The sequence below is a fragment of the Capricornis sumatraensis genome, chromosome 3, assembly GCF_032405125.1.
Source record: "Capricornis sumatraensis isolate serow.1 chromosome 3, serow.2, whole genome shotgun sequence".
Taxonomy (NCBI): domain Eukaryota; kingdom Metazoa; phylum Chordata; class Mammalia; order Artiodactyla; family Bovidae; genus Capricornis; species Capricornis sumatraensis.
The window spans coordinates 129,210,281-129,236,888 of record NC_091071.1 but is presented as its reverse complement, the minus strand read 5'-3'; the positions used below and the strand labels follow the sequence as shown (position 1 = coordinate 129,236,888).

At 36.8% G+C, this 26,608-nt stretch overlaps 1 protein-coding gene across 1 annotated transcript in view; it reads left to right on the top strand.

Annotated features, from left to right (window-relative positions):
- Positions 1 to 26,608, top strand: part of HECW2 (HECT, C2 and WW domain containing E3 ubiquitin protein ligase 2) — a 257,351-nt gene that overhangs the window by 191,690 nt on the left and 39,053 nt on the right. The window contains exons 17-20 of the mRNA XM_068967790.1: positions 9,891 to 9,974; positions 12,729 to 12,838; positions 22,376 to 22,496; positions 23,932 to 24,045. Coding sequence (XP_068823891.1) covers positions 9,891 to 9,974; positions 12,729 to 12,838; positions 22,376 to 22,496; positions 23,932 to 24,045 — 429 coding nt within the window. The remainder of the gene's footprint in view (positions 1 to 9,890; positions 9,975 to 12,728; positions 12,839 to 22,375; positions 22,497 to 23,931; positions 24,046 to 26,608) is intronic.

Genomic DNA, 26,608 nt, shown 5'->3' with positions numbered 1-26,608 from the left:
AAGGCAAATGAATATGTGTCCCAGGGTTCACCAGAATAGAAGCAAACGCAGACTCTGACCTTCTGTTTCTTCCCATAACCCTATTTTAAGAGCCCTGGAATTCCATTATTGCTCAAATTATATGGTTAATTTTGTTTTCATTTTTAAAAACAGTGCATGCCATTGTGAAATTATCAAATAATACAGAATTTTGTGAAATAAAAAGTTAAAATTTCCGAAAGCTACCTTTCTTAAAACAAACCCCAGTGTTCAAAATTTCTAATCTATTTTTTGTTCAGTTTTCTAACAGATGAGTTTTTCTGCATTTAATATTGGCTAGAATATTAATCTCACTTAACATCTGATCTACTTGTTCAAAAGAGCATAGATTTCCCCTTGCCAATCCTTATGCATTTCCTGTTACGACCTGCCTAGCTCTCTCATCATTTGCTCCTCATTTGTTTACTGTTCTTTCAGATGTCTGGAACCAACGTGACAAACCTCTAAACTTTGTTGTACCAAGTTATATGTAACAGGAAATCTCCATTGAAACTTTTTTTCTTATGAAAAAATTACATAGGCTTAACTATTGAATTTTTTTAAAATACTTAAGGTAATTCACTGACAACCACATAATGTTATTGGAGAGTCCTGTTTCCCAACTGGGAGATCAGCATTAATAATGACACTTAGAAAGTAGTAAAATATAGATCTTAAGAGTTCAGGGTCAAAAAGACCTGGTTTGAATTCTGGCTCTGTGGTTTACTCACCAGACTTTGACTGAGGCATTTAGCTCCTCCAAGTCATAGTTTCCTCATCTGGATGGGGATAGGAGTTTCTAACTTGCAGTGTCCTTTTGAAGATTAAATGAGATAGTATATTTACTGCGCTGATACTATGTAAGCAATAGAAAGGATATAGTAAATTTAAGTAATATTATATTAGTAGCCCGTCCTTCACTTCTTGATTATATCACAAGGACTCAGTTCAAAGTAATTTCCCCTAAATTTACTGGTTTTCTAAACCACTCTTCTTAAGATGGAACATATATATAAGTGCCATCGTATAATTCTGTGGGCGTAGTTAAAATACAGGAATGGTCTCTTGCCTTCCATCACTAATTTCTATGTTGGACAGCTTTCTAGTGCTGCGCTTACTCTATGTTCTTTAGGAAACTTGTTCTAAAATTTTTTACATGTAAGCAATGAAACCAGCCTTGACTGCTGCACATCTGCACAGAGGAATGAGTCTTCTGGTTCAAGATTCAGTACAAATTACTGAGGGCCAAACATCATGGCAGAGTCATTGACATAACATTTTAGAAGTCATCCAAAGGTGAATTATACTCATTTTCTCAGGCAATAATCTTCTTGTAGATCTAATGAGAGGGTTGAAATATTGTTACCTAGGATAGTAAGGAACACAAATCCTTAGTCCTAGATCTCTATTCCACAGCTTCTGCAGAAGAAATAATTGCTACTTATGTTTTATGCAAATGGATGTTCCAATTTGTAGTAGTATATAGATTTTTGACATGTACATCAAAATGTACATAATTGTGTAGTTTTCACACTTTCCCTATGTGGAATTTCATAACTATTAATTTTAAAATAGCTAGACAGTCAATCACTTAAGGTTAAGAAAGGCCCCAAAGAAAAATTCTCATAGCCAAGATTAGTTTAGATTCTCTTAAAGTATTATACCCAGGTATTTGTTAAATTTTTCCATAAACAAAGTTCTTACATATGTTCATCTACTGGATATTTCTCCAAAGCATTATATTTTCTGGCTAACAAAGGATTCAGTTAGGGTTTTCAAACCATTTTCTTGCATGAAGAATAACCATGTTTTAGGTTTGTCTGTTCTGTTGTTGATTTTTGCTATATTCTGTTGCACATATCAAAAAAGAGTTCAGCAGAATGGCATCCTTCTTCAGTAGCTCATCAGATGTCGTCTCTGTGTGGACCAAAGTACAGTATCAGGAAGGATTCTATCCTCAATGCTTTCCCTAAACCCAAGAGAATAATAAACCATTTCTTTAATCATAGAAAACAATGTATTACTATTTCTGATATTAAAAATGGATTTTAATGAAATCTGATTTTTGTATCTACATTTAATTGCAAAATTATTAGTGAATCTTACAAAGCAAATAAAATATACATAGCCTCTATGTTAATAATGTATTTTTTGTCTTTCTCAATGAATTTGAATAGTTATGGAAACTCTCTTCAGAAAAATTAATTTGGTTAAAATTAAAATGCCCTTATTTCAAGCACATTGTCCTACATACAAATGGATACTATTAATACATCCCATTGAATAAGTTATTACTGTCTGTACCTTGAAGGTACATTTTATAGTAAACATTCTTGCAGACCCATCAGAGTGCCATTATACCAAAAATCAGGTATCATATGTTTCTGAATTTTATATTTACAATAAAAATGGTATAATATTAACATCTGTGCTTAAAATGTTTAAAAACATCTTATATTTTCCTACCATATGTTTTCTTACACTTATATTCCAAATCAAGTATAAGCTACATGAAATCAAGTTGTCAATGTATGGCAAAACCAATACAGTATTGTAAAGTAAAATAAAGTAAAAAAATTAAAAGTAAATAAATAAATAAAGTTGTATTTTACTCATTTTATAAGTTCTTACTTCTCATAGTACCTCATATCTTATATTGTATAAAGTGGGTGTTTAAGAAATATTTGATAAATTAATCAATTTCATAGCAGTATATTTGGGACTTAATGATAGCCCCTAAAATTATTCACCTCAAAGGGGTAAGTAACTACATTTCCAGTGTTCAAGATCACATATATAAAGATATAGAATCCCTCTTTTTAATAAATCAATTTATATATCTTTGTATATTCCAATAATTACTTTACATCCCAGGAAATGGTAGTGTAACAATTATTTATTTTAAAAACTTGGCTAAAATTCTCTAGCATGTAGCATTATTTTAAGTATTAAGATGAAATTTTGAATAATGTTATTAACCTTTAAAATTACATTGGGATTTTGATGGACATTTTAAAAAAGTTTAAGTTACTTTGCATATGATTAAGATATTTACAGTTTTCCATTTTTTCTTCTACAGGTATAATTTTTCATGCATTCAACCTTTGCATTTCTTACAATGCATTGTTCCTATTTATTTATTTATATAGGCACTGAATGTTTTGTGTCTAGGTTTTCCAAAAGCATTTTATGTTTTTGTTTCTGTTATGAGTGGACTTTTTTTTATAGTTTTCTAAATAATGACTGCCAAATCTAGAAAACTTCTGGAAATTGGTGTCTCAAGTTATTTTTTTTCGTTTACCTTGACATTTTATATCACTGTCTAAAAAATACTGCTGTATCCTTGTCTACTCCTTTACATACTGTTTAACAGACTTATCCATTCTAATGTTAATGGGTTATATTGTAACCCATTTGTTTTTTCTTTCATATATATATTTTAAAATAAAATATATGCCTATATAACATAGTTTCAATTCCTGAATATCTTTTCAGTTAAAACTCTTGTATCAAATACATAATAAATTATTATAATTAATAAGAAAATATAAACCTCTAGCTATACATTTTAGCATAACCTAGATATTCTTCAGAATAATGATGGATTTAGGGTACAAGCTGTTAAGAATGTCTGACTAAGGTATCTTATAGCCACATGTTTTTTGCATGTAATAACTAAATTCCTTTTGTTAGTGTTAAAATAGTTTTGCTTTATTTTGCTTTACTGAGAATAATGTTTACCATTGTCTGTTAAATTATGAGGATTTTAAACCCTTCATGTGTATTATCTCTTTGGTCCTCACAGCATTAATTTCAGTATTACAGAGAGGCCAGAGTCTTATCTAGTGCATATCATAGAGGTACTCAATAGGTATCTGTGGAATTAACCAAGATAAATACAAAGATTAAAACAACTTGCCAACAATAGAAGCAGAAAAAGGAATATATGACCAGACATCTAATTTGGCTCTATTTTCAATAGATCATTCTGTCTGTTGAAAAAGGAATAAATAATTATGAGACCTATCTGATAATATACTCAATATTTTGAAATTTTTGCATGCTACTATATAATAGTTCTATGCTAAGCCTTTTATTTGCATTTGTTCATTGAATCCTTTCCACCAACCTATGAGGCAAATACTGTAACTATGCTTATTTCAAGATGAGAAAACAGGCAGAGAGAGTTAAGTAACTCTCTGAATTCTTAGCACAGAGCTGATTTATATCCACTTACAACAAATATTGCTTCTAAATATATGACTAATTGATTTCACCTCTGTATGTCCATAAGCATTGTGAGATAATAATAGATCCGTATTTTCAAACCTTACCTATGTAATGGGAAGTAGAAAGAAAAGTTGACCTTTCTACTCCTTGGTTCTTACCTCAAGCCAGACCATGCCCTGTGACTGTAATCAGAAATATGAATCATTAGTACTGATTTTCCTTTCTTGGCATTACTCCATCAGAAAAGTCATGAGGATTTCTCTAAAATTGCCTTGAGGCAATTTTTCACAACATATATATTTTTGAAGGTTTACTAAACTGTATACAGAAACCTTCTGTTTATGGAAGAAGAAGGTGTCAGAGGATGAGATGGCTGGATGGCATCACCGATGCAATGGACATGAACTCGGGCAAACTTCAGGAAATAGTGAGGGACAGAGAGGCCTGGCATGCTGCAATCCATGGGGTTGCAAAGAATCAGACACGACTGGGCGACTGAACAACAGCAACAACATCATACAGGAAACATGTGTGCAGAGTCTGAAATCCAGAGAGTGTTGTGGTTTAGAGGCATTGGTGCTTCTGATTGTTTTTGATCACGTGCCCTACTTTAACTACACCAAAATGTTGGTTGGTTTCAGTGAGGCTATTTTCTGTGGGAATTCCAGTCTTGAGACTATGTTCCTTGTCCTCAAATGATCTTCTGCTTGAGTTGATCTTCTGGGGTGATTCTACGCATTGGGAGGAAGTGGTTACCAAGATCTGAATTCGACAGGCATCTGAGAGACAGTAATAGCCAGCGACTTTTTCCTGAGATGTCACTATATATATATAGTCTAGTACCTGTATGAATCTCTTAGTTATATAACAGTTGTATTTTCTTATGCAGAAGTTGTCATTACCTGTTCTGTATTTCCTGCAGTGGATTCTGTTTTAGTAAATAGTGTTAGCTTTCTGGTTCTCTTTTCTCCACCACAACAAAAAATGGTATAAAGATAAGTTTATTCCAAATACTGAATAGACTCAGGGAAATTTGTTTGGAGCCAAATGTATTTTGGTATTAACGGATCATTTGCCTGGTTTGATTTTGCTAAGCCCGTCTTATGTGCATAGCATAGTGCTGGGTACTGGAAGGCACAGAGATAAAGGAGGAAGGGCTTTTGCCCTCCAGAATCGCACGACTCAGAAGGAACTGAAGTTATAACTGAGTGGCTGTGTGAGAAAGTGCAGTGCTGGAGGAAGTGCTGGAGTGTGTTGTAAAGGGTACAGTGAGCAACATGCCCATGAGGAAATGGTCCAATGATAAAATGTTCTTTGAATATAATCTTGCATGCTCAGTCACTCAGTCGTGTCTGACTCTTTGCAACCCCATAGACTGTAGCCCACCAGGCTCCTCTGTGCATGGGATTTTTCCAGGCAAGGATACTGGAGTGGGTTGCCATTTCCTCCTCCAGGGGGTCTTCCCAACCCAGGGATTGAACCTGTGTCTCCTGTATTGCAGGCAGATTCTTTACCACCGAGCCACCAGGGAAGCCAATATAATCTTCATTCTCATTATAAACCGCTAAGATTGAATAGAATTTCTTCATTAAGGTGAAGGCAATAAAGAAAGAAATTAGAGGATTACCACAGATTTATTCTAACTCTGTAAATTTATAAAATAAACGAGTAAATATATTAATGTAACTTTCAAAAGTCCTTCTAATCAGAGTCATGTGAATCTTCAACAATATTTCTCAAACTTGTTATGATTATTTCAGACACTGGGTGGACTCATGGAAATTTTTTAGGATCCAATCTGTTATTTTCCATCCTAAAAGGAAAACAAACATTTCAGATCTACAATAGTGATTTTTAACCATGTGTATTTAGTGAAACGTAAAATGTGTACAAATATAAAACATGCATAAACTCCATATCCTTACAGCTTTATAAGCTATAAAACCAAAAGAAATATAAGTTCAGTAAAAACACAAAATGTAACATTTGAATTAATGATATTGTGAGAAGATTTTGTTTTACAGAAGCCAAATCACCAGTGTTGAGACCAGTGTCAGTGGAAAGATATATTTGTGCTTTTTGTTTCACTTGTGTTTGACTTGATTCTTTTGATTTTTGTCTAATGGTCTATCACATGCATCTGTGGCATTATCTTGGTCATAATTTTTCTTGCTTAACAAATAGCTTGCTTTTATCTATGTGATGAGCCAATTCACTTGTGTACCCCCAAGTATAATACTGAAGAAAATATATCATTAAACATATCCTGTGATGATTCTACTGCCATTTTTCTACTTATAAACTATTTATAAACTTTTGTTCTTAGAAAAAATCATAACACATGCTTTATTTAGCATTTTTAAGTCCATTTATTTTGTTTTCTCTTTAGCCTATGGCAATTTACATATACATTACCTTGCCTTATTTCATCATTATCATTTAATCTGCAATTTAATACTACCAAAGAAAAGTTTTGTCTTTTTAAATGGTGAAAGAATTGCGTGTTAGTAGCAGACAGGTACAGCTATCGTATTTAACATCAAGCCCTGCTCATCAACACTCTAAAAGTTCACCTCTGATCACTTGGCAACAAGTGTCTTGTTAATGCAAACATGGGAGTTGAAGTCACTTTGTAATGTTTAGTCATAAATGTCATCCAGCTTGTCCAAAATATGCTTACCTCATATTAGCAGTTTTAATCATCAAAGTGGAAACACAGCATGTAAAAATTCTCCTAGTATTCAAGATTATGTCTGTAGATTTCTAGTAGGCAATGATGCCATTTTAAGAAATGCTGGACTAAAGAATATTGGGCAAATACCTGATAACCAAGGAATCGTTCCTGTTTTTCCCCCCATCAGAAAAGATTGGTGATATTTCTGAGGATAACTACCCACTTTTTTCTCTTCCTCAGCCTTGATCTTCTTTCTTGACAGTAAACCAATGCCTTCTTTGTTTTTACATGAAAAAACTCTATGAAGGAATTAATAGAAGAGAAGGCCTAAACAGGGCCCAGTTAAATGAATGGAATAACTTAAATATATTCACGTCATGCTGGCATTGCCCATGGATTCTCTCTCTTCCACTGCACCATGAAAGGGGCAGTGTCTTACATCCTATTTAATTCCCAGTATATGATACCATGCCTAGCACATAGTAGGTACTCAGAAATTGTTTGCTGAATGAATGAATATTGATATAAATTTGGGCAAACTCTGGGAGATGGTGAAGGACGGGGAAGCCTGGTGCTGCAGTCCATGGGGTCGCAAAGAGTCAGACACGACTTGGCAACTGAACAACAGTGATATGATGTATATCAAATAACACGTTCCAGTGCCTTGTTCCTGGAAGCATATGACCTGTCTCTTGTCATTGTGATAAATTAGCTGGCCCTGTAGAGAACTAGTCTCAGCCTGCCTCTGGTATGTTCTTAGTCACTTAGTTGTGTCCAACTTTTGCAGTCCCATGAACTGTAGCCCGCCAGGCTCCTCTGTCCATGGGGATTCTCCAGGCAAGTACACTGGAGTGGGTTGCCGTTTCTTCCTCCAAGGGACCTTCCCAACCCAGGGATCAAACCCAGGTGTCCCGCATTGCAGGTGGATTCTTTACTGTCTGAGCCACCAGGGAAGCCACACCTCTATATTTTCTGGCCTAAAGAATCAGGCAGTTGTCTTCACTGCCTCATAGTTAATATCTGGAAAGTGATGAGAAGTTTCCCCATTGGCATATTTCCTCCACTGTCTTTCGCTTTCTTTCCCTCACCCTGTCATCTTTCTGACTCAGGAAGCTATGATCTCTTCCTTATCCACAGGATATCGTAGGATGCACACAAGCAACAGTCAAGAGCATGCTGTCTTTTTCATCACTCAGCCCGTTCTGTGTGGTTCCAGTTAAATGAGTAGAAGAGAGAGTTCAGCCTGTTTGCCTAGTCCATTGTGGTGATAGACTAGAGGTAGCTTTTGTTTCTGCAAGATCACAACATATTGTTAGTCACGCTTGTAAGAGTACTTCTTTGGTCAAGTTACTTTTTTTCCAAGATAATTTTTTTCTGATTTACCTTTCTTTAAACCAACTTTTATATCTCTTATCAAAATACCAGTTACCTGATAATGGGCCTTGGTTTCCATCATGTGCTTCAGACATATGATTATAACACTAGAGGGAAAATGTTCTGCTTGGTTTGAGACTTCAGACTGAAATAACCATAAGCAGAGAAGACAGGCTGACTTTTCTTTTCTGGTAGTTCCTTTATGTATATGCCTTCCAGTCACCTATATGTATATCTGTATCTGTATTTCCAGTAGCTAGCTGCCATATAGTATATATAATATGGCTATAATATTATATAAAATTAGGTAAAACATAATGTTTATACTGGCAATAAAAGGCAGAAAAGTTGAAAATATCAAACATTAGGTGCTTCATGTACTAACACATTATTTAAAATGGATCTAAGCAGAAGAAGCCTAGGACTAAACTCAGTTTATCATTCCCAGTAAGCTATGTGGTTAAGAGCACACATTAGGGAATTTTTCATCTCAACAGTTGAACCTTGTCATCACCTCATTACTTTCAAGCCTACAGGTAAATTAGAATTTGAAATTTGGGATTATAAAAATTAATTAGTACTTTATGAAACTATCAAATAGGAAAACAAGATACTCTATAGAAAATAACTAAATCTAAACAAATATTTGTATCAGATATTGATACTTTATTTCATAGTATACAGAAATCAGAATATATCATCATTTAGCACTTAAATTGTGTATTTGTGTTGACTGTATGTTCCTATCAGCAGCAATGCTTTCAGTACCCAGTTTATGTTCTTATTTTTTGTCTTCTTATCAAAATTGATATAGTATACTTTGAAATGGCATAATGTAAATGGATGGAAACAACCAAAAAAAATTTTTATTGAATTTATATTCATATAAAGAATTGAGATTAACAAAACAGTGACTCTTCAAACAAATGAACGCTGGTGTTATCACATGTATCTATAATAAATAATGGTCCAAAATTGTGTTTGGTATGTGCATATATAAGTATATACACATTTGCAAGAGTGTACATATAGTCTGTTTCACCAACTGTAGTAACTGAAGGTGTTTTAGGTTTCAGTTATTTGAAAGAGCCACATGCTTTTATAGCGAATATATAATTTACAGATAGTACCTACTTCCAAGTAGAAATGTGCTCATCATGCATAATGTAGAGGTATATCCTCAGGAAAATAAATGAATATCCTATTTGGAATAACAAAGAATCAATCTGAATGGTCCAGACTGTTGCTTATAGTCAAGCCCGCAACAAGGCTTTAACTCAAAGCAGAGACTGAATTTTATTGGTTGGTTGGTACTGCTACCTGTAGTAGTATTTGAGTAGCAAAAGATGAGAACAATAAAATATTTTTTTTAATCATTGTTAGAAATGGGTGATGTTGATGCTCATGAGGGTCCTCCTTGAAGACAAGGACCACGTTTTACTTGGATGCGTATTCCTAGGGCACAGTAGCTACCACACAATAGGTACCAAAAAAATGTGGTGGCCATTCTTTTTTAAAGAAATGGTGCCTTAAGTACTGAATTATGTTGCCAACGTTTACTACACATATTTGAACTCTTTATTTGCTTGAATAGGGAGAAGATCCAATTTATCCGAACTGAAGGGACTCCAGGATTGGTGCGTCTTTCAAGTGATGCAGACCTTGTCATGCTGCTGAGGTATGTAACGCCTTTTCAAAGTGGGAAATCTCCTATCATCAGGCATTCTGGAGCGCTTTAGAAAATAATGTGCTAGTATTGGCAGCCAGTAAGTGCTTCTTCTATTCTAAAAGACTTGAGGAATACTCGTGATGGAGATACAGGATACTGACTTAGTGATAAGTCATTTCAGATTTCATTTCTTATCACTGGAATCAGTTTGATTTTTGTTTTACCCTGCTGGCAGAGGATGCAGTATTAGGAAAGGGAAAGAGACCAATGAGTAGAATGTCCCATCACAGAATGAGGCAGAAGGTTATACCTCACTTACAGAAGGTTACTCTCACTTTACATGAGAGTAAAAGAGAGGTTGTATTTGTATTTTCTCCAAAATTTTTTTTTCAGAATGTCTTTTGTCCCTTTTTGCTGATTTGATGTTATTTATTTACTTTATGGCTTTGAGAATTTAAGTTTGGGAAATCAGAGAAGAAACTTGAAATTTGGTCACTGGTACTCACTGCCAACTTGATAGACGTTCATAAAACTGACCAATTATATTTTCTTTTTTAATGGTTAGATGGGCTTTGATTTTGAACTTTAGGGGAGTTTAGAATGGAAACCTGGCAAGTTTTTAAGAAACTTTTTCAGTTTTGATTATTTTTCAAATGTAGGAGACCAGAGTAAAATAATATTTTGCTTTACCTAGTGGTTGGGACACCCACTATTATAATCTCCATAGAATTAAAGGGAAGTCATGCTGGGCCATTATCAAGCAATGTTTTATTTATTCCAAAGTAGTACTAGTCTCGTTCATATTATTCATGAGAATCTTAACTCTAACCATTTATACTGCATGCTTGATTGCTGCCATATTTGTAAAACTAAAACCAAATACTCATTTTCTTTTACTCTGCAGTTGGAATGTAACTCAAAGGGATATAACCATTTTTCATGGATATTTTCCTTCATTGTATCCTGAACATGACCTATTTGGTGGATAGGGGTCACTTCTTAGGCTAGATGCTAACCCTCAACTGTGGTGTTTAGGCAGTGCTGAAAGCAGGATGTGACATGCTAGATATTCATGAAGATTCTTGGTCAGTTAATGTGGAATATGATGTTTCTACCATAGTTTCGTTGTTGATAAAATAGCAAGTTTTGTTACAAAATTCTGGCTGAGATAGGACTCTTTTGATTCATTATAGAAGTCTGTGGCTTTTTTATTTAAAGAATTCTACTGTTGGAATTAGTAAAAACAAAAATGACTACAAAACAGAAATCACAATTATTGTATACCTTCTCTTGGTTAAGTAACGTTTAATGATACAGCCCTAAATACTTTGAGTTACAACATAGTTTGTAATATTTGTATGTTGGTAAGCACTATAATTTGCATGAGTTTCTATGTGAGAAAGAGAATTGATTGTTTTGGGGCTTAATTTGGTATTACAAATACAGTTACTTATTGCTTCTTTTTCTAAATCTTTTGACCTTTATAGTTTAAAAGTGTATAGATGGCTTAACAATATGGTATCTAAAAATGCTTTTACTATAGTGGTTTATAGTGGTTTAACAGACATGTGCAGAGGAATGAAGACCAGAAAAGAACTATCAAGATGTTATTGTATTGTTATTAATATAGCCCAGAGTTTCAGCCTTAAAATTACTAACATTTCGGGCTGGATATGTCTTTGTTGCAGGGCACTCTTCTGTGCATTGTAAGATGTTTATCAGCATTCTGACCCCCACTCATTAGATGCCAAAAGTACTCCCTTCTCACAACCAAAACTGTCCTCAGACATTGTCCAATGTTCTCTGAGAGTACAGGGAAGGGCAGAATTGCCTCAGTTGAAAGCCATTTCTATAATCCTCAGGAGTTCTTTCCTTAAATCTCTGAAGACTAAACTGCTGCCACCTTTTCTCAATGTTTTCTGAAAACAAATTTAACAGATTTCTAGATTTGACTAACTTTAAAGAAAAGCCACTTCTACCTCTTAATTAAAAAGCGCAAGTACTCTTAGATTGTTGATTGTGTTTTGTCAAGTGTTTGTATATTTGACAATCAACAGTATGTTTCTTTATTATAGCAGTTAATTAAAGTCTAGGATTTCAAGATCTCAGATTCCTGATTACTATCTTCTAGGAGAGTATTAGAAATAAAAACTGCACTATGGAGCAGAAAGAAGACACTAGATTGAATGAGATCAAAATCCTCACATTTGAAAAATATTATAAAGTCAGAGTAAATAGGAAAGCTAATTATTTAGCAGTTGTAATTATTTTCAAGGTGTTTTATTATATTTTGCTTTTAATTCTCCAATGAAATCCTGAGTTCTTTGAAGGCCAAGATCCTGTTCTATATGTCTTGGAATGAAGATATAGAACATACTTTGTGTATTAATTATGGGTCCTCAATAAACATCATCTCTTGTGTTTGAATCTTATTCTCAAATGTAAAAATAAAAAATCCAGTCTATTTTCAAATGAACACGCAAACTCAAACTCACTTATTTAAGTGGCACAATAGAAATTATGTTGTCCAAAGCTGATGGGAAAACAGGTAAATAACCGTAGGTTTCACAAAAGCTGCAAACAGCCAGCGTTTTGTCCCAAGGATTACCCACAGGAGAAAGGGGACGGATGCTTTCTTTGGGATGTGAACTGGACCTCAGATGGAACGAGCCAGAGGGAGAGATCAGCTTACTCATTGCAGAAACAAAGCGTTTACTCGTATCTTTGGCTAAAGTATGCATTTTGTTTCTTGTCTTTCCCCAGTTTATTTGAAGAAGAGATAATGTCATATGTGCCTCCACATGCCTTACTCCATCCCAGCTACTGTCAGTCCCCACGTGGCTCCCCTGTGTCCTCTCCCCAGAACTCACCAGGTGAGTCCACCTGCTGCGTGCAGTGAATTCTCTAAGGAATGAGCCCTGAAGTCAAATGTTCTGTCCTCATAAAGGACAGTAAGGGAACACTTTGGGGACATCTGTAGTGTTAACACGGGTTTCTGGGGCACTTCCTGTCTCTGAAAATGGCTTGTTTCCATGGGGAAACATTTTGACAGGAAGATAATGACATTCCAAAATAGGAGGATAAATATTAACAGTATGAAATACACTGATGCAGAATTTACTTTTGTTATGTCATGTGGCGTCTACTATGTCTTAGAAAATATTGAGCACAAAATACTGTGTTAGCTTTTTGGATTTAAAAAATTCTAGTTAGGAGATTGATTCAGTGAATAATAAAAAGAAATCTCCAGTTTCAAGAAATAATACAGAATTAAAATTAGCCAGTTTAATGGTCTTAGATAATTTTTTTCCCTTCAGTACTCACTAATTGCATTAGATAGGAAGACCAGAGATTCATGGGCAGGTAGAACATGTTGATAAATGAAATAAACTAAAAAATTTAAGTTTAAATTCTTTTTGAAAGAGGTATGATGTAAACAGAAGAATGAATGAATGAACGAATAAAAAGTAGATAATGCAGCTTAGTAAATGAGTATTTTTTTAAGGAAAGTAGTCATGATGTTGACGAAACATCAGCTATATTTATCCTTATTATAAGCTATATGTTGTTCACACCATAGCAGCTATCAGAATTTAAAACTGTTTTAATAGAAATCCAAACTCTGTCTGTGTCACAAAAGTTGCTTTGTGTTCTTTGACATATAACTTTTGTTTTCATATATTGGTATCATAATGAAGCTACGGACTAACTGAATACCATAAACAGGAAAAGGTCTATTAATTTGTTCATTTAACAGAGATAATGAGCATCCAGCTATGATCCAAGCACTGAATTAGACCCTGGTGCTACAAAGATGAATAGTACCGTCTCTGCCTTTGAAAATTCGTGATGGGGCAATGAGTCAACAAGTGACTGAAAGCTCTGTGGTTAGTCCTGTAATGAAGAGATGTATTGGGAACACAGATGTGGGAATGATTCTTCCTTCAAGGTGTGGGGGTGGGGAGTTTAGGGAAAGGTGAATACAACAGGTGTGAAGGGAAGCCTTGAAGAATGATGAATAGGATTTTACCAGGTGGTCCAAAAGAACGAGGACATTGTAAGTAAAGAAGTAGCAAAAGCTAAACCACAGAAACATAAAGCAGTTTAGGACAAATTAATACATACAAGTGAAGGCAAGTTCTCAGAGGTCAGGTTGGGAAAATAGGCTAGAGTTGGTTGGTTACTGAAGCCTCATTTTGTACTCCATGTGGAACCACTGAAAATTTACAAACAGAAGAGCAGAACTGGCTTTACAAAGTTCAGTTTGGTGGCCATGCGCAGAATGTATTAGAATATGAGAGACTAGAGTTAGAGAATCCATCTGGGAAGCTGTTGCATTAATTCAGGCGACACGATAAAGGGATGGACTGTAGGGCTTCCCAGGTGGCGCTAGGTTCTTTACCAGAACCTGCCTGTGAATGCAGGAGATGTAAGAGAAGTGGGTTTGATCCCTAGGTCAGGAAGATCCCCTGGAGGAGGGGATGGCAACCCACTCCAGTATCCTTTCCTGGAGAATCCCGTGGACAGAGGAGCCTGATGGGCTACAGTCCATAGGATCGCAAAGAGTTGGACATGACTGAAGCGACTTAGCATGCAATGGTGATGGAGAAAAGGAAGTTAATTCAAAGACTATGTTGGATCTACGTAGATTCTAGAACTTTGAGTCTAGGTGGGGATGAGTGAAGACAGATTCTGAGGTCCTCACCACATGGACTGCCTGGCAGATGGTAATGCCATTTACTAAGAAAGGGAAAAGGTTAGACTGAAGGGGGGAGGGGATTAAAGGAAACTGATTTGGGACATGTTTTATTGAGGAATCTTTGGACCATCCAACTGGAGATGCCCAGAGACAGCTGGAGAAACAGTCTTGGAGCTCAGGAGAGGTTGGCAATTAGAAACACAGGTTTGCTGGTGGCAGTTGCAGTCCACAGGGTAGATTAGAAGAACTAGGGAGGACAGGTCAGTGGAAAACAAGAGAAAATAAAGGACGGTGACATGAGCAGCTCCAATACCCAAGAAGGGGCTGAGGATGCAAGTGAGAGAATCAGTGGATTTTGGAAGAGAATCAGGAACATCTTTTCAGGGAAGCCAGGTTTCAAGGAGGAAGGACTGGCTCCCAGGGCCAGGTGCTCAGAGGAGTCAAGAAGGATGAGGCCTGAGAAGAGGCTATTAGATTTGAAGATCATGACGTTTTATTTGACATTTCCCAGAGCAGTTTCCATGAATTAATAGGTCATAAACTGGAATGTTACCAGTTACAGGATGATAGGAGATGTGAAGTAGAAAAAGGGGGTAAAAAATACTCTTTCCATTAAACATGGAAGTGAAAATAAAGCAAAATAAGGCAATGCTTAGAAGGAGAAGAATTAAGGGAAGGATTTTAGGATGTGGAAGTGGAGTGTTTGTGTATGTGTTAAGGTCAGATAGTGTGGGTGGGAGGAAAGTGGTTTGTTGAATGGGGTGAAGAAGCAGCCGCATTTAGCAAGCACAGGCCTGCGGGAAGGCAGGACACTGGAGACAAAAGCACAGGCCAACTTTAGAACAAAGTAGGGACCCTGTTTTGACGATACAGGATGGGGAAAAAAGTGTATGACTCTAGGGGGAAGTTAAAGGAGTAGGAGAAAGATTAATGGAATTCGTTACTGGCCTTGGTCATTTACCAACTGTGTGTGAGTTTGGGCAGTTTACTGTCTTTCCTGAATTTGAATTTCTTTTTCTTTAATATGGAAATAATAACAATCACCTCCCATAGTTATCTGGAGACGAACACCTTGCCTGGTACCTAGAACATGACAAGCATCCAATAAATGTTAGTTTATCCCTTTTTCGATGTTTAAATGTTAAAATGTGTTGTCCCTTCACTTCATGCTTTATGGTTAAATTAATGAAGCTCTTTGGAGTATTGCTCATTCCAGTCAAAGCTCTCCTTTCCAGACCTTTACTGTGGCCCCATCCTCCCAGAGAAAAAGGTAGATCTCTAGATTCTGTCCCTTCTGGGCCCTACAAAGGCATATTCTCTCAATGACGAGTTTGACATTCTTGAGACTATGAACATTCTAAATGGTGACTGTTTCTTCTTTTTATATAGCATCACAAATGTACATGCGTAATTCATGTTGGCAATAAATGCATTCTGGAAGCAGATTGAGAGTTATACAATTTCCAAACATATCTAAATTGCTTGCAGTGTTTGTGGTGGTTTTAATTTTCAGGAAGAATCATCTCCATATTTTGGCCTACTCGCTTTCACTGGGCTTTATTTGATCTTGAAATTGGGATGTACTGCCTGATATCAACGGAAGTAACTATAACTAATTCCACATGATAGGAAGGCAAGACTAGCCTCATTTACCCTGTGGAAGAATCTCTGTTTCTTTGAGTAAAATAGCCTCTTCTTTGACCAATACTCCTGAAGTTCTTATGAAAACATTTCAAATGGATTTTTGAAAGTTGTCTTATACTCTTTCTTATGACTAGAATTTCATCCCTTTTAGTGGTGTGAGAAATAATATTGTGAAAATTATGACAGTCATAAATTTTAATGATCTTTCGGAACGCCTAGGAACCTGCTAAACTTTCCACACTTTTCCTCATTCCAAGCACATTTACATGTCTTTTCAAGTGCAGGGGAGAGAGGGATTTGGAAACTTTGACTCACTGCTTTTTGCAGCTGTTATAGTGTTCACCTAAAGTTGTCAAAATTTTGAAATGTGAAGGTTTGTTTTTCTAGGTCCATTATAGTGCCAGTCCTGACCTTAGTTATGCCAGAAGGAAAAGACCTTTCCAATTACCGTATGGTTTATTATGCCAAATATAGGACTCAGAAGTTTATTTCAGAACTTTTTGTAGCTGCACATTTCTAGGAATTTAAATGCAAGAACACCTCATTTATCTGATATTGTTGGAGATGAGCTCACTTATGTGAATTTTCCACGTGACCAAAGCTATAATGTTGAACATCAGAGAATTTGTTTCAGCTACCGTTTGCTGAGACTTTTTAATCAGTACATTATATCTCTCCCTGCTTCCCTGTCCTCAGTACCTTGAGGCTGTTTCGTATTTGAGGGCATCTTCAGACAGAGCTGTTATTACTTGACTGGAACTGGAACCTCTGAGAGCTAGTAGAGCACCAGGTCATGCTCAAGGGAAGTACCCAGACCGAAGAACACTGAAGAGCCGTGTGGGTCGCTCCTGAAGGCTGTCTTGAGGGCAGTTATTTCTCCCAACACACAGTGCAGCTTCTTAAGGACCCTCTTTCCCCGTTTCCCTCCAGAGTCTTATCATCCCAGCTTTTGCTTGTCTTGTCAGCTCTTTTCACGAATATCCATCCTTCTCTTCCCTTCTCTCCCCCTCCCTCCCTTTCTCCCTGACTTCCTCTTTTCCTGTTTCTCTCTGTCTCTCTCTCTCCCCCTTCTCCCTCCTTCCCTCTTGTCTTCCTTCCACCTTTCCTTTGCCCTCTCCCTTCCCTCCTTTCCCTCATAGTCTCTGAATTAGCTTTATACTTGTTTTTAGAAAAGTAGTTTTATCCTTGCTTTTGTTTTAGTATCCTAGCTTTCTACTTGGAGAAGGAAATGGCAACCCACTCCAGTGTTCTTGCCTGGAAAATCCCAAAGACAGGGGAGCCTGATGGGCTGCCATCTATGGGGTCGCACAGAGTCAGACACGGCTGAAGCGACGTAGCAGCAGCAGCTTTCTACTTGTTTTAGCTGTATATTTGTGGGGCTCTATGCTCAGCCCCACAAAGATGATCTAGGAACCAAACAATACAAATGAAGAAAGCTCTTCATTAGTGGGTGGGGATGGGGGGGTAAGATTCCGAAGACTGAAGGAGAACCAAATACTACTGTCTCTGTCACAATAGGCAGGTGGTTTTATTTTTGTGTTTCTGTTTGGTGTTCTCAGAGGATGCCAGTCCCTGGCATGCCCTCCAGCCTTGCTCTTTTAATAAACTGCTTTTAATTTGCTAACATTTGAAAAATCAGATATGATTGGTTTTTTTTTAAATGGTATGTAAGTAGAATCATCAACAAGGTCAAAACAGTGATGTGAGGGCCTTTCATTACTCGTAGAGAATAAAGCAAAAATGCTAGGACTTCCCTGCTTGTGCTCTGTACCAGCTACTTTTGAGTTTTTCCTTAATTCCATTGTTGATCTATGTTCCAGAAGATAGAGTTTTCCAGAAATTATTTTAGTGCCTAATAGTTTATTCTCATTCATTAACAGGGAATTATAAAAAAGAAAACCATAGCGTTTATTGTTTTTAGAAAGTGAACAGAAAAGAAATGCGCTTCTGAGGCATCCCAGTTCAGAAGCCTGGAACCATGCTGAACTGGGCTGAGCTTCACCCTTCCACCACAGACCAAGAGCCAGTCATCAGAGCATTCCGGGTTCTGGGTGTCACACCCAGCATCAAAGAAGACCCAGACTTCTTAGCAGTTTGATACCAAGATTTTTCTTAGTATTACCTAGAAAAGAAATCCTCTGTCTGGTAGAATTCTTCAAGTTGGTATAGGATTGTGCAGTTTTGTAAGAGTCTATGGAAGTAATATTAACAGCATTATATGGGAGTGCTTTAGAACTGCTTAGCAAGGTTTTTTTTTTCCAAATCTTACATCTGTTACTGAAATTTTTCCTGCAAATAATTAACATAATACTGACTCTTCATAAAATCAGCCTTTTATTTGATCACTTCTTATATGCAATGTTGATCTTTTGTATCTGACTTCCTTTTTTAAGACCATGAAGACTATGACATGACTCTCTCTAAGTGAATCATATCCTAGAACTTCCCTTGCAGTTGTGATTCTTATTCAGTTCTGTGAGCTCACTCTCCAAGATACTTTTTTCTTTATTTCCAAAGTGGAAGTAATATTGTTTCTGCCATGGATTTTTTTGGCAGTTGCACCTGACTTGCATTAAGAATTTGACAAGGGCCAGCAGCATAATTTACTGTAATTTTAAAACCATGATGTAATGTATAAATGATTTTTTCATAATAGAACTATTAGCAAAAGAATATTTGCATTTAACAGTTTCTGTCTCCAGAGTCTCCATAATTGAATTCCTTTACCTAGAGCTTAAATGGAGTTAGAGCTAATTTTTATTAAGTGTCTGTTGATATTGACAGAATGCATTATGGCATTTCCCACATCCTTTTAAACATCTCAAATTATTTGGCAGTAGAATATATGCTGTTTTTAAAAAGTAATCAGCCCTTAAAGAATTGTGTTTCTTTTATGTCTGGAAAGATTTTCAGCCTTTTGTTCCTCTTTTTCCTCTTCCCTATAAATGTCTGTGCTCTTGAAAGCTGATTCATCATGGCTGCTTTCTGAGCTGTCTGGGTTTACTAGTCTGCAGTTTCTCAGACTGCAGCCACAACAGCTTTATTCTGCCACGACTTGTGCTGCAGGGCTCTGCTCCTCAGCTGTCCAAGAGAGGAGACTAGAGTTCATGCAGATTATGTTCCTTCATGTTGCAGAGGATGTCTTACAAATACATGGGAAGTACCCCCACTTTGTCCCTGGATGGTGCCCAGGGATTTCATTGGTTAGTTTTGACCTTCTTGTGGGAGATAATGGTTCTCAGCCTTGGCTGCATGTGAGAATCATCTGGAGACCTGCATGACACACGTATGTCTATGTCTTATCCCCACCGATTCTCATGTAGTTATGTCCTGGTTGTGGCCTGAACATTGGGTTTTTTAAAAAGCATCCTCAGGGATTCTGATATACATTCAAGATTGAGAACTACTGCCTAGGAGCCTTCTGTATCCCAGGCCTTTTAAGGTCAAGTTTATTTGTTTCCTTTATGGCATAGCTTTTTGGTAAGATTCATAATTATGCCAATAGAACTCTGCACATATTACTAATCAATAGATGATTTTATAAAATTCCATTCTCCAGATCCCAGTGCATTTCCCCATGTGTTTAGTATTCACCTTTATGCAGATAATTGCAATAACAACATTTACATGGGGCTGCTGATGCAGCAGGCACTGCATGAAGTGATGTACCACACAGACACTGACTCATTTAATCCCGAAGTGTGGCCTGGATCTCACACCGAAACTCCAGTACTATGTTTTCAAGTGCTGATAGGGTATATCCACCTAAACAGCTGTCATCTCCAGCTTAGTACGTATAAAGCCTCACATGCCCCCCGTCCTCCAGCATGTCAGAACGGGCTCAGATCCTAAATCTACCATTCACTGGCATATGCCTTCAGCTTCCTTAGTTACAAAGTGGTGGTGACGGTAGTAATAACAGTGCCTGCTTCTTAGGCTTGTGAGGATTTCCCAAGATCCGCTTTGTAAAGTGAATGATCCCTATTGCATAGCAGACACAACAAATGACAACTCCTGTTACTGTTTAAAAGGTTTTTTATTACCACGTGAGCTTCCTATTTCTCTTCCTTACTTATCTATGGTTACCAGTTCTTATTTCACGTTGTAAAAGCCCCTCTGAGTCACCACAGTCCATCCCCTCAGGGGGATGTCCTCATCCCCTCAGGCTTCTGTTTCCGCAACTACTCCTAACTGAATCTCCTCCCTCGTCTTTCCTCCTTCCTGTCCTTAATCTACTCAACACCCTTTGAAAATCATTTCTGAAAGAAAGCATCACTTGTTTGTTATTTGCTTGCTCAAGAACCTAAAAAGGATTCCCCCTGCTTGCTGAATCATGCTCACACTTCTTGGCTAGGTTTTTAAAAAGTCTCATAATTTGGTATCAAACTTCTGACCAATGTAATATTCTACTTTCCAGCATTCCCCATCTGCTCTAGGTTAGTGGGGTCTCCACAGTGTCTTCTGAACATGCAGGCAATGCTTATTCCAGCTCTTGCTGCCCTGCCTCAGTATAGCCTATGGGTTCTCCCATGTTTATAAAGCCATATAACATTTTGATCTCTGTTTATCCTCATTTACTATTACTTTTCTGTAACACTGGTCTCAAATGCATTGTCACTGAAAGGCTGTGGCACAGTGGGGAGCACAGGCTTCACCTCACAGGGCAACTGTCCTCCTAGGGAAATGCAAGCCAGTTGTTACAAAAGTCCCTAGATAATTTTCAGGAGAAATCAGATTTTTTTTTAAACTTGAAATCTCCTAAATTTTAAATGTAGACAGTTAATTTAAAAATATTACATGGCAAACAAAATAGATCAATAAGGCCAGGTACAGCTCGGCCATACCCAAGCTATAGTTTTATTTTCTTGTTTTTATTAATATTTTTTAAAATAAATAGTTTTATTTTTTAGTTTTATGGTTTTACTTTTTATTTTATAGGGCTGGGCTATAGTTTTATTCCTTCTGCTTTATAGGAGTTTGTATACCATCTAGTTTAGGACTTAACCATTCTCTAGTTGTATGATATGTACTATTTCTGTCTTCCCAACCAAGATATCCACTCCAGCAACCTGACCTTGTTCATTTTGAGCATCTGTTGCTGAACAGTATTAGCAAAAATAATCATCACTTAGTTGATTCATGCATAAGGATATATGTAAGGAGCTTACATGGTGTGTAATGTAAGACACATCACAAGTTTTGATTTCTTGTGTCTTTTATTGTGTTGTGAAATTTAGTGGAAATATCCCATATTTTTGTCATGGTGGCTGATTCCCATATTCATCATCAATTTTGCGTCCTGGCTTGTCAGTTAATCACAGTGTAACACAGAATCAGATTTTTTTAATGGAAAGGGGAACAAACTATGTTGCTTTTATATTTTATTAATTATGCTTGCTGTAGAATGACATGTAAAACATCTTTAGATAATCTGTAGGTAATCACAGTACTTGGCACGTATTAAGAACACAACAAACCGTAGTATTATTTACTCTACACAACCAGGAGACGTAGGCTTTCTGCAGTTATGGCTGAATTTTGTTTCAGATCAGTATTAGTCTACCCTGTAGTATGAAATGTATGTAATTATGTGTCTACAGTATTTCTTAGTTACATTATAGTGCATATCAAAAATAAGTTTTTGAAGGTTTTTTGTCAAGTATGGAAACTCACTGTTCTTACTTTGTGTACCACGTACTTTCACATTGTAACTTCCTGTCTAACTGCCATGATACCATCTCACTATTAGACATGAGTAATTCTGTTTGACTTATATTAATTTGAGCTGAAAAGAGGAACATACTTGACTAACACATAGGCACCATTAATTCTTCAAACAGAATTGCTATTCTCAACCGAAAGGCCACAGGGAAGACATCTAAGACATCTTAAGATCCTGGGTAAGCCCTGTGATGTCCTTCAACTTGGAGAGGTGAAAGCACAGGAGCCCAAAAGTATAGCCTCCTCTTACTTGTTAACTGTGGTCTCAGCCACATGGTAATATTCTTTTTCATGGTGATGTGATGAACATCAAATCCACTCCCTGTCTCTTTGTGGTTTGCTGTAGGTACTCAGCGTGCCAATGCCCGTGCTCCAGCCCCTTACAAGCGAGACTTTGAAGCCAAACTAAGGAACTTTTACAGGAAGTTAGAGACTAAAGGATATGGACAAGGCCCGGGGAAATTAAAGTAAGTCAAAATGATACAAACCCCAGGATTGGTAGATGGTAATAAGATGCAATGCTCTGGGGATTGTAGGAAATAGATTGTGGTTTGGGATGACCGGAATCTGTTTAGTTAACATAATTATTTTGGTGTATATAAATCACAGTCTCACCTAAAACATAGTTGTTGAATTAAGCACAATTAAACTTAAGGTTTTAAAGCAGATAGGAAAGTGACAATCATGTTTCATGTAAAAAATATAAGCAAAATTAAAAGCTGATTTATTTTGTTCTCTTGAAAAGTACCTCTTTGTTGACTGTTCACATGTTCACTAGATATAAGGCTGTCACAGAGTCCTGTGTTGCACATCACTGCCTGGCTGATTGGAGTATATAGTACCACCACTGCTTAGTTCTGTCTTCTTCCATGAAATAAGCTTTACCTCCCTTTAAATGGGGAAATTGAAAGATCATCAGGTTGTTTGGCCCAGAATTAAGTGAATTTCCCACTTACCCGTATTCCTTTCAGCCCCACCCCCACCCCATCTCATGTCTCCACTAAAGATCACTATGCCGCTTGAGAGAGGACAGAGAAGGAGGTCTGACTGTAGCACCGCCATGAGCTGGGTGTGCTAGAAAAAACGCCCAGCCCAACAGCTGCACAGCTCACTGGCCCCATGCAGGGCTTGCTCCACTGAACTCGCAGGTTCCTCTTTCATCACCTTCAAAAAACATCAACCTGCTCCAAACACTGTATGTCTCTGAGCTTCACTTATGAAAATCTTGATGAATCAAACTTTCATGCCTTTGGCTTCCCTATCATCTCCCTTTCCATTACTATTTGCATTAAGGGCAAATTTACACCTGTTTAAAAATGACTTAAATTGCCATTGTCATAAGTAGATTAATCAACTGCAAGTATCATTCATTTTTATCTGTCACCTAGAGAGTTTCAAGGTTCACCTAATTTTAAAGTTAGAAAAATTTATGTAAACTCCTCTTTTTTATACTAAGAATTTGTCTTTCTTGTTCTCACTGTCATCTTTCTAGCTACTTAAGAATTGAATTCCTGGTCTAGGTACATTCATTACATAGAATGCTTAAAACATGACCTCCTAGGTTTAATCTTCCTTTCATAAACAAAAGTTTTGTAAGCGTGTGTGTTGATTTTAATCATTTTCCTCCCGGGATAAATGAATTTGACCACCAGAACTTTTGCATTGTTTTTACAGGTCTTAGGTAGGATGCTCTATTTACCAATGATTCTCTGATGTAACTTTTGTTAATGCTATCAAGAGTTAAAGACAGACATGTGCTTTATTGCAGACAGCAATGATAGTAAGTCGTCCCACTTTTCACCTAGTTGTGGTAAATGAAAATTAAATAGCAAGTGCTCAGTTCTGGAAAGATAAGGATTAGGAAATCATCTGTATTTTTTCAAATTGTCTCTTCATGGACAGGTTAATTATCAGAAGAGATCACTTGCTCGAAGATGCTTTTAATCAAATTATGGGCTACTCCAGAAAAGACCTGCAGAGAAATAAGCTGTACGTCACATTCGTCGGGGAGGAAGGGTGAGTAGCACAGAGAAGTGGCCTCTGATGCGTGGGCTGCGGCTGCAGGCGGATGTTTCCCCACAACGTCCCCTGTGGTTGCCTAAAACAGGAAATCCTTCTGGCAGGAAATGCTGTTCTCATACACTTAAACCTTTCAGCTATTTTTTAAAGCTTCCCCTGGTTTTTAAATCATTTGACATAAAGATTCTTTGGTAAAAGCCCATAACTACACATCATTTTTAAGAGCAGAATCTTAGTTTCATTTCTTCTCTCTTTAACTCTTTCTCTGAAAAGGAAAATGTGCTTTTTTTTAACAATTGAAGTATAGTTGATTTATAGTGTTATATTAGTCTCTGCTGCAGAGCAAAGTGATTCAGTTATATATATGTACATTCTTTCTGAAATTGTTTTCCATTATGGTTTATCCCAGGATATTGACTATAGTGCCCTGTGCTATACAGTAGGATCTTGTTGTCTCTCCATTCTATATATAATGGTTTGCATCTGCTAATCCCAAATTCCCACTCCATCCCTCCCCCAACTCCTCCCCTTCAGAAACCATGAGTCTGTTTTCTATGTCTGTGAGTCTGTTTCTGTTTTGTAGATAAGTTCGTCTGTGTCATCTTTTAGATTCCACATATAAGTGACATCGTATGGTATTTGTTTTTTTCCTTCTGATTTACTTCACTTAGTATATAATCTCTAGGTCGGTCCATGTTGCTACAAATGGCATAATCTCTTTTTATGGCTGAGTATTATTCCATTGTATATACGTGCCACGTCTTCTTTATCCATTCGTCTGTTGATGGACATTTGGTTGTTTCCATATCTTGGCTATTGTGAATAGTGCTGCTGTGAACATAGGGAGCATGTATCTTTTCAAATTAGAGTTTTGTCTGGTTATAAGCCCAGAAGTGGGATTGCTGGATCATATGGTAACTCTAGTTTTGGTTCTTTTGTGAAACCCTCATACTATTTTCCATGATGGCTTCACCATTTTACATTCCCACCAACAATATAAGAAGGTTCAAGACATGGACTTTGAGAGAAAAAGCAAGAAATTGCATTTTAACATCTATGATCTTGTTATGTGCACTGGAATGCAAAGTAAATCATACTTCACCTGTCAAAAAAGTTCAGTTTTAGAATCACGAGTCAGAAACCAGTGTTTGCTAGAGGGGAGGGGATGTGAGCATGGGGGAATGGGTGAAATAGACAAAGGGTATTAAGAAGTGCAGACTTCCAGTTGTAAAATAAATAAGTCACAGGATGTAATATATAGCAAGGAATATTGTCAGTAACAGTGTAATAGCTTTCTGTGCTGATGAGATGGTAACTAGACTCACGGTGGTTTGGTGGTTATCATACAGTGTATAAAAATATGGAATCACTATGTTGTACATCTGACACTGATATTGTATGTCAACTATACTTTGATTAAAAAGAGAGACAAAAAGAAAAGAGGGGGAAAATCCTCCTATTCTATCTGGATATTTCCCCAGCAGTAACTTTTAGGCCTTAGTTATTTTTCTCTCCCCACTTTTTCTCTTTCTTTGGCACACCTACCAAAATAACTACCTACCATAAAGAGAGCCTAGCCTTCTATGACTCTTCCATGAGTGTGCTCGTGGAGATAAAGTTAGGAAATGAATGCAGTGAAGACTCCTACACAGTGTTTATTCCATTCAAATAGGCATATCAGGGGTTTTATGACTCTTCAGAAGATGGCAGCTCTCGTCTCTCCTAGAGTCATTCCTCTTTCCTCATTTCAGGTTTAGGTTTGGAGTCTTAGCACCTTCTTTGTAGACATCACTAATGTGAATTTTAAAAATATCACATGAGTGCTGAAATTCCAGTTGTCTTCTCTTTAACTGCTTAACTCCTATTGATTTGGATCATTCTAAGGCTACAAGCTCAGTCTTGCCCAGGAATAAAGTGGATTATGGAATCTTAATAATATTCAACAAATTCAGCCATGTGGTATTTGGTTGATGAAATGGAGCTGTCAAAGTATAAAATAATTTTCATGTGCTAGTCAAACTAGATAATAGCAAAATTAAAATTCAAAATTAGGCCTCTTGTCTTCCATACAGGATTCTTAGACCAATATTAGGATTTAGGCAAAACTCCTGAGCTCTGGGCTTCCTTGGTGGCTCAGATGGTAAAGAATCTGCCTGCAAGGTGGGAGGCCCCAATTCAATCCCTGGGTTGGGAAGATTCCCTAGAGAAGGGAATGGCAACCCACTCCAGTATTCTTGCCTGGAGAATTCCATGGACAGAGGAGTCTGACATGCTACAGTCCATGGGACTGTAGAGCAGGACACGACATTTTCACTTCACTTCTTGAACTCTAATCTACCTGAATTTTTTCCTACCCATGGGTCTTTTCACTATTTCAGCTAGTGACTGATAATTTATCTTGCTTAATGTAGTGTCTCCCAGCTGTGCCTAGATTAAAATAAAATATTAGATGGGAAAACAATATAATGTGAGAAAGTCTGAAAAGCTTGCCTGAGTCTTGAGCCTTTTGTTGCCGATGAGCCTTAGTGGACTTCTAGCTTTTGTTAGTTGCCTTAAAGAT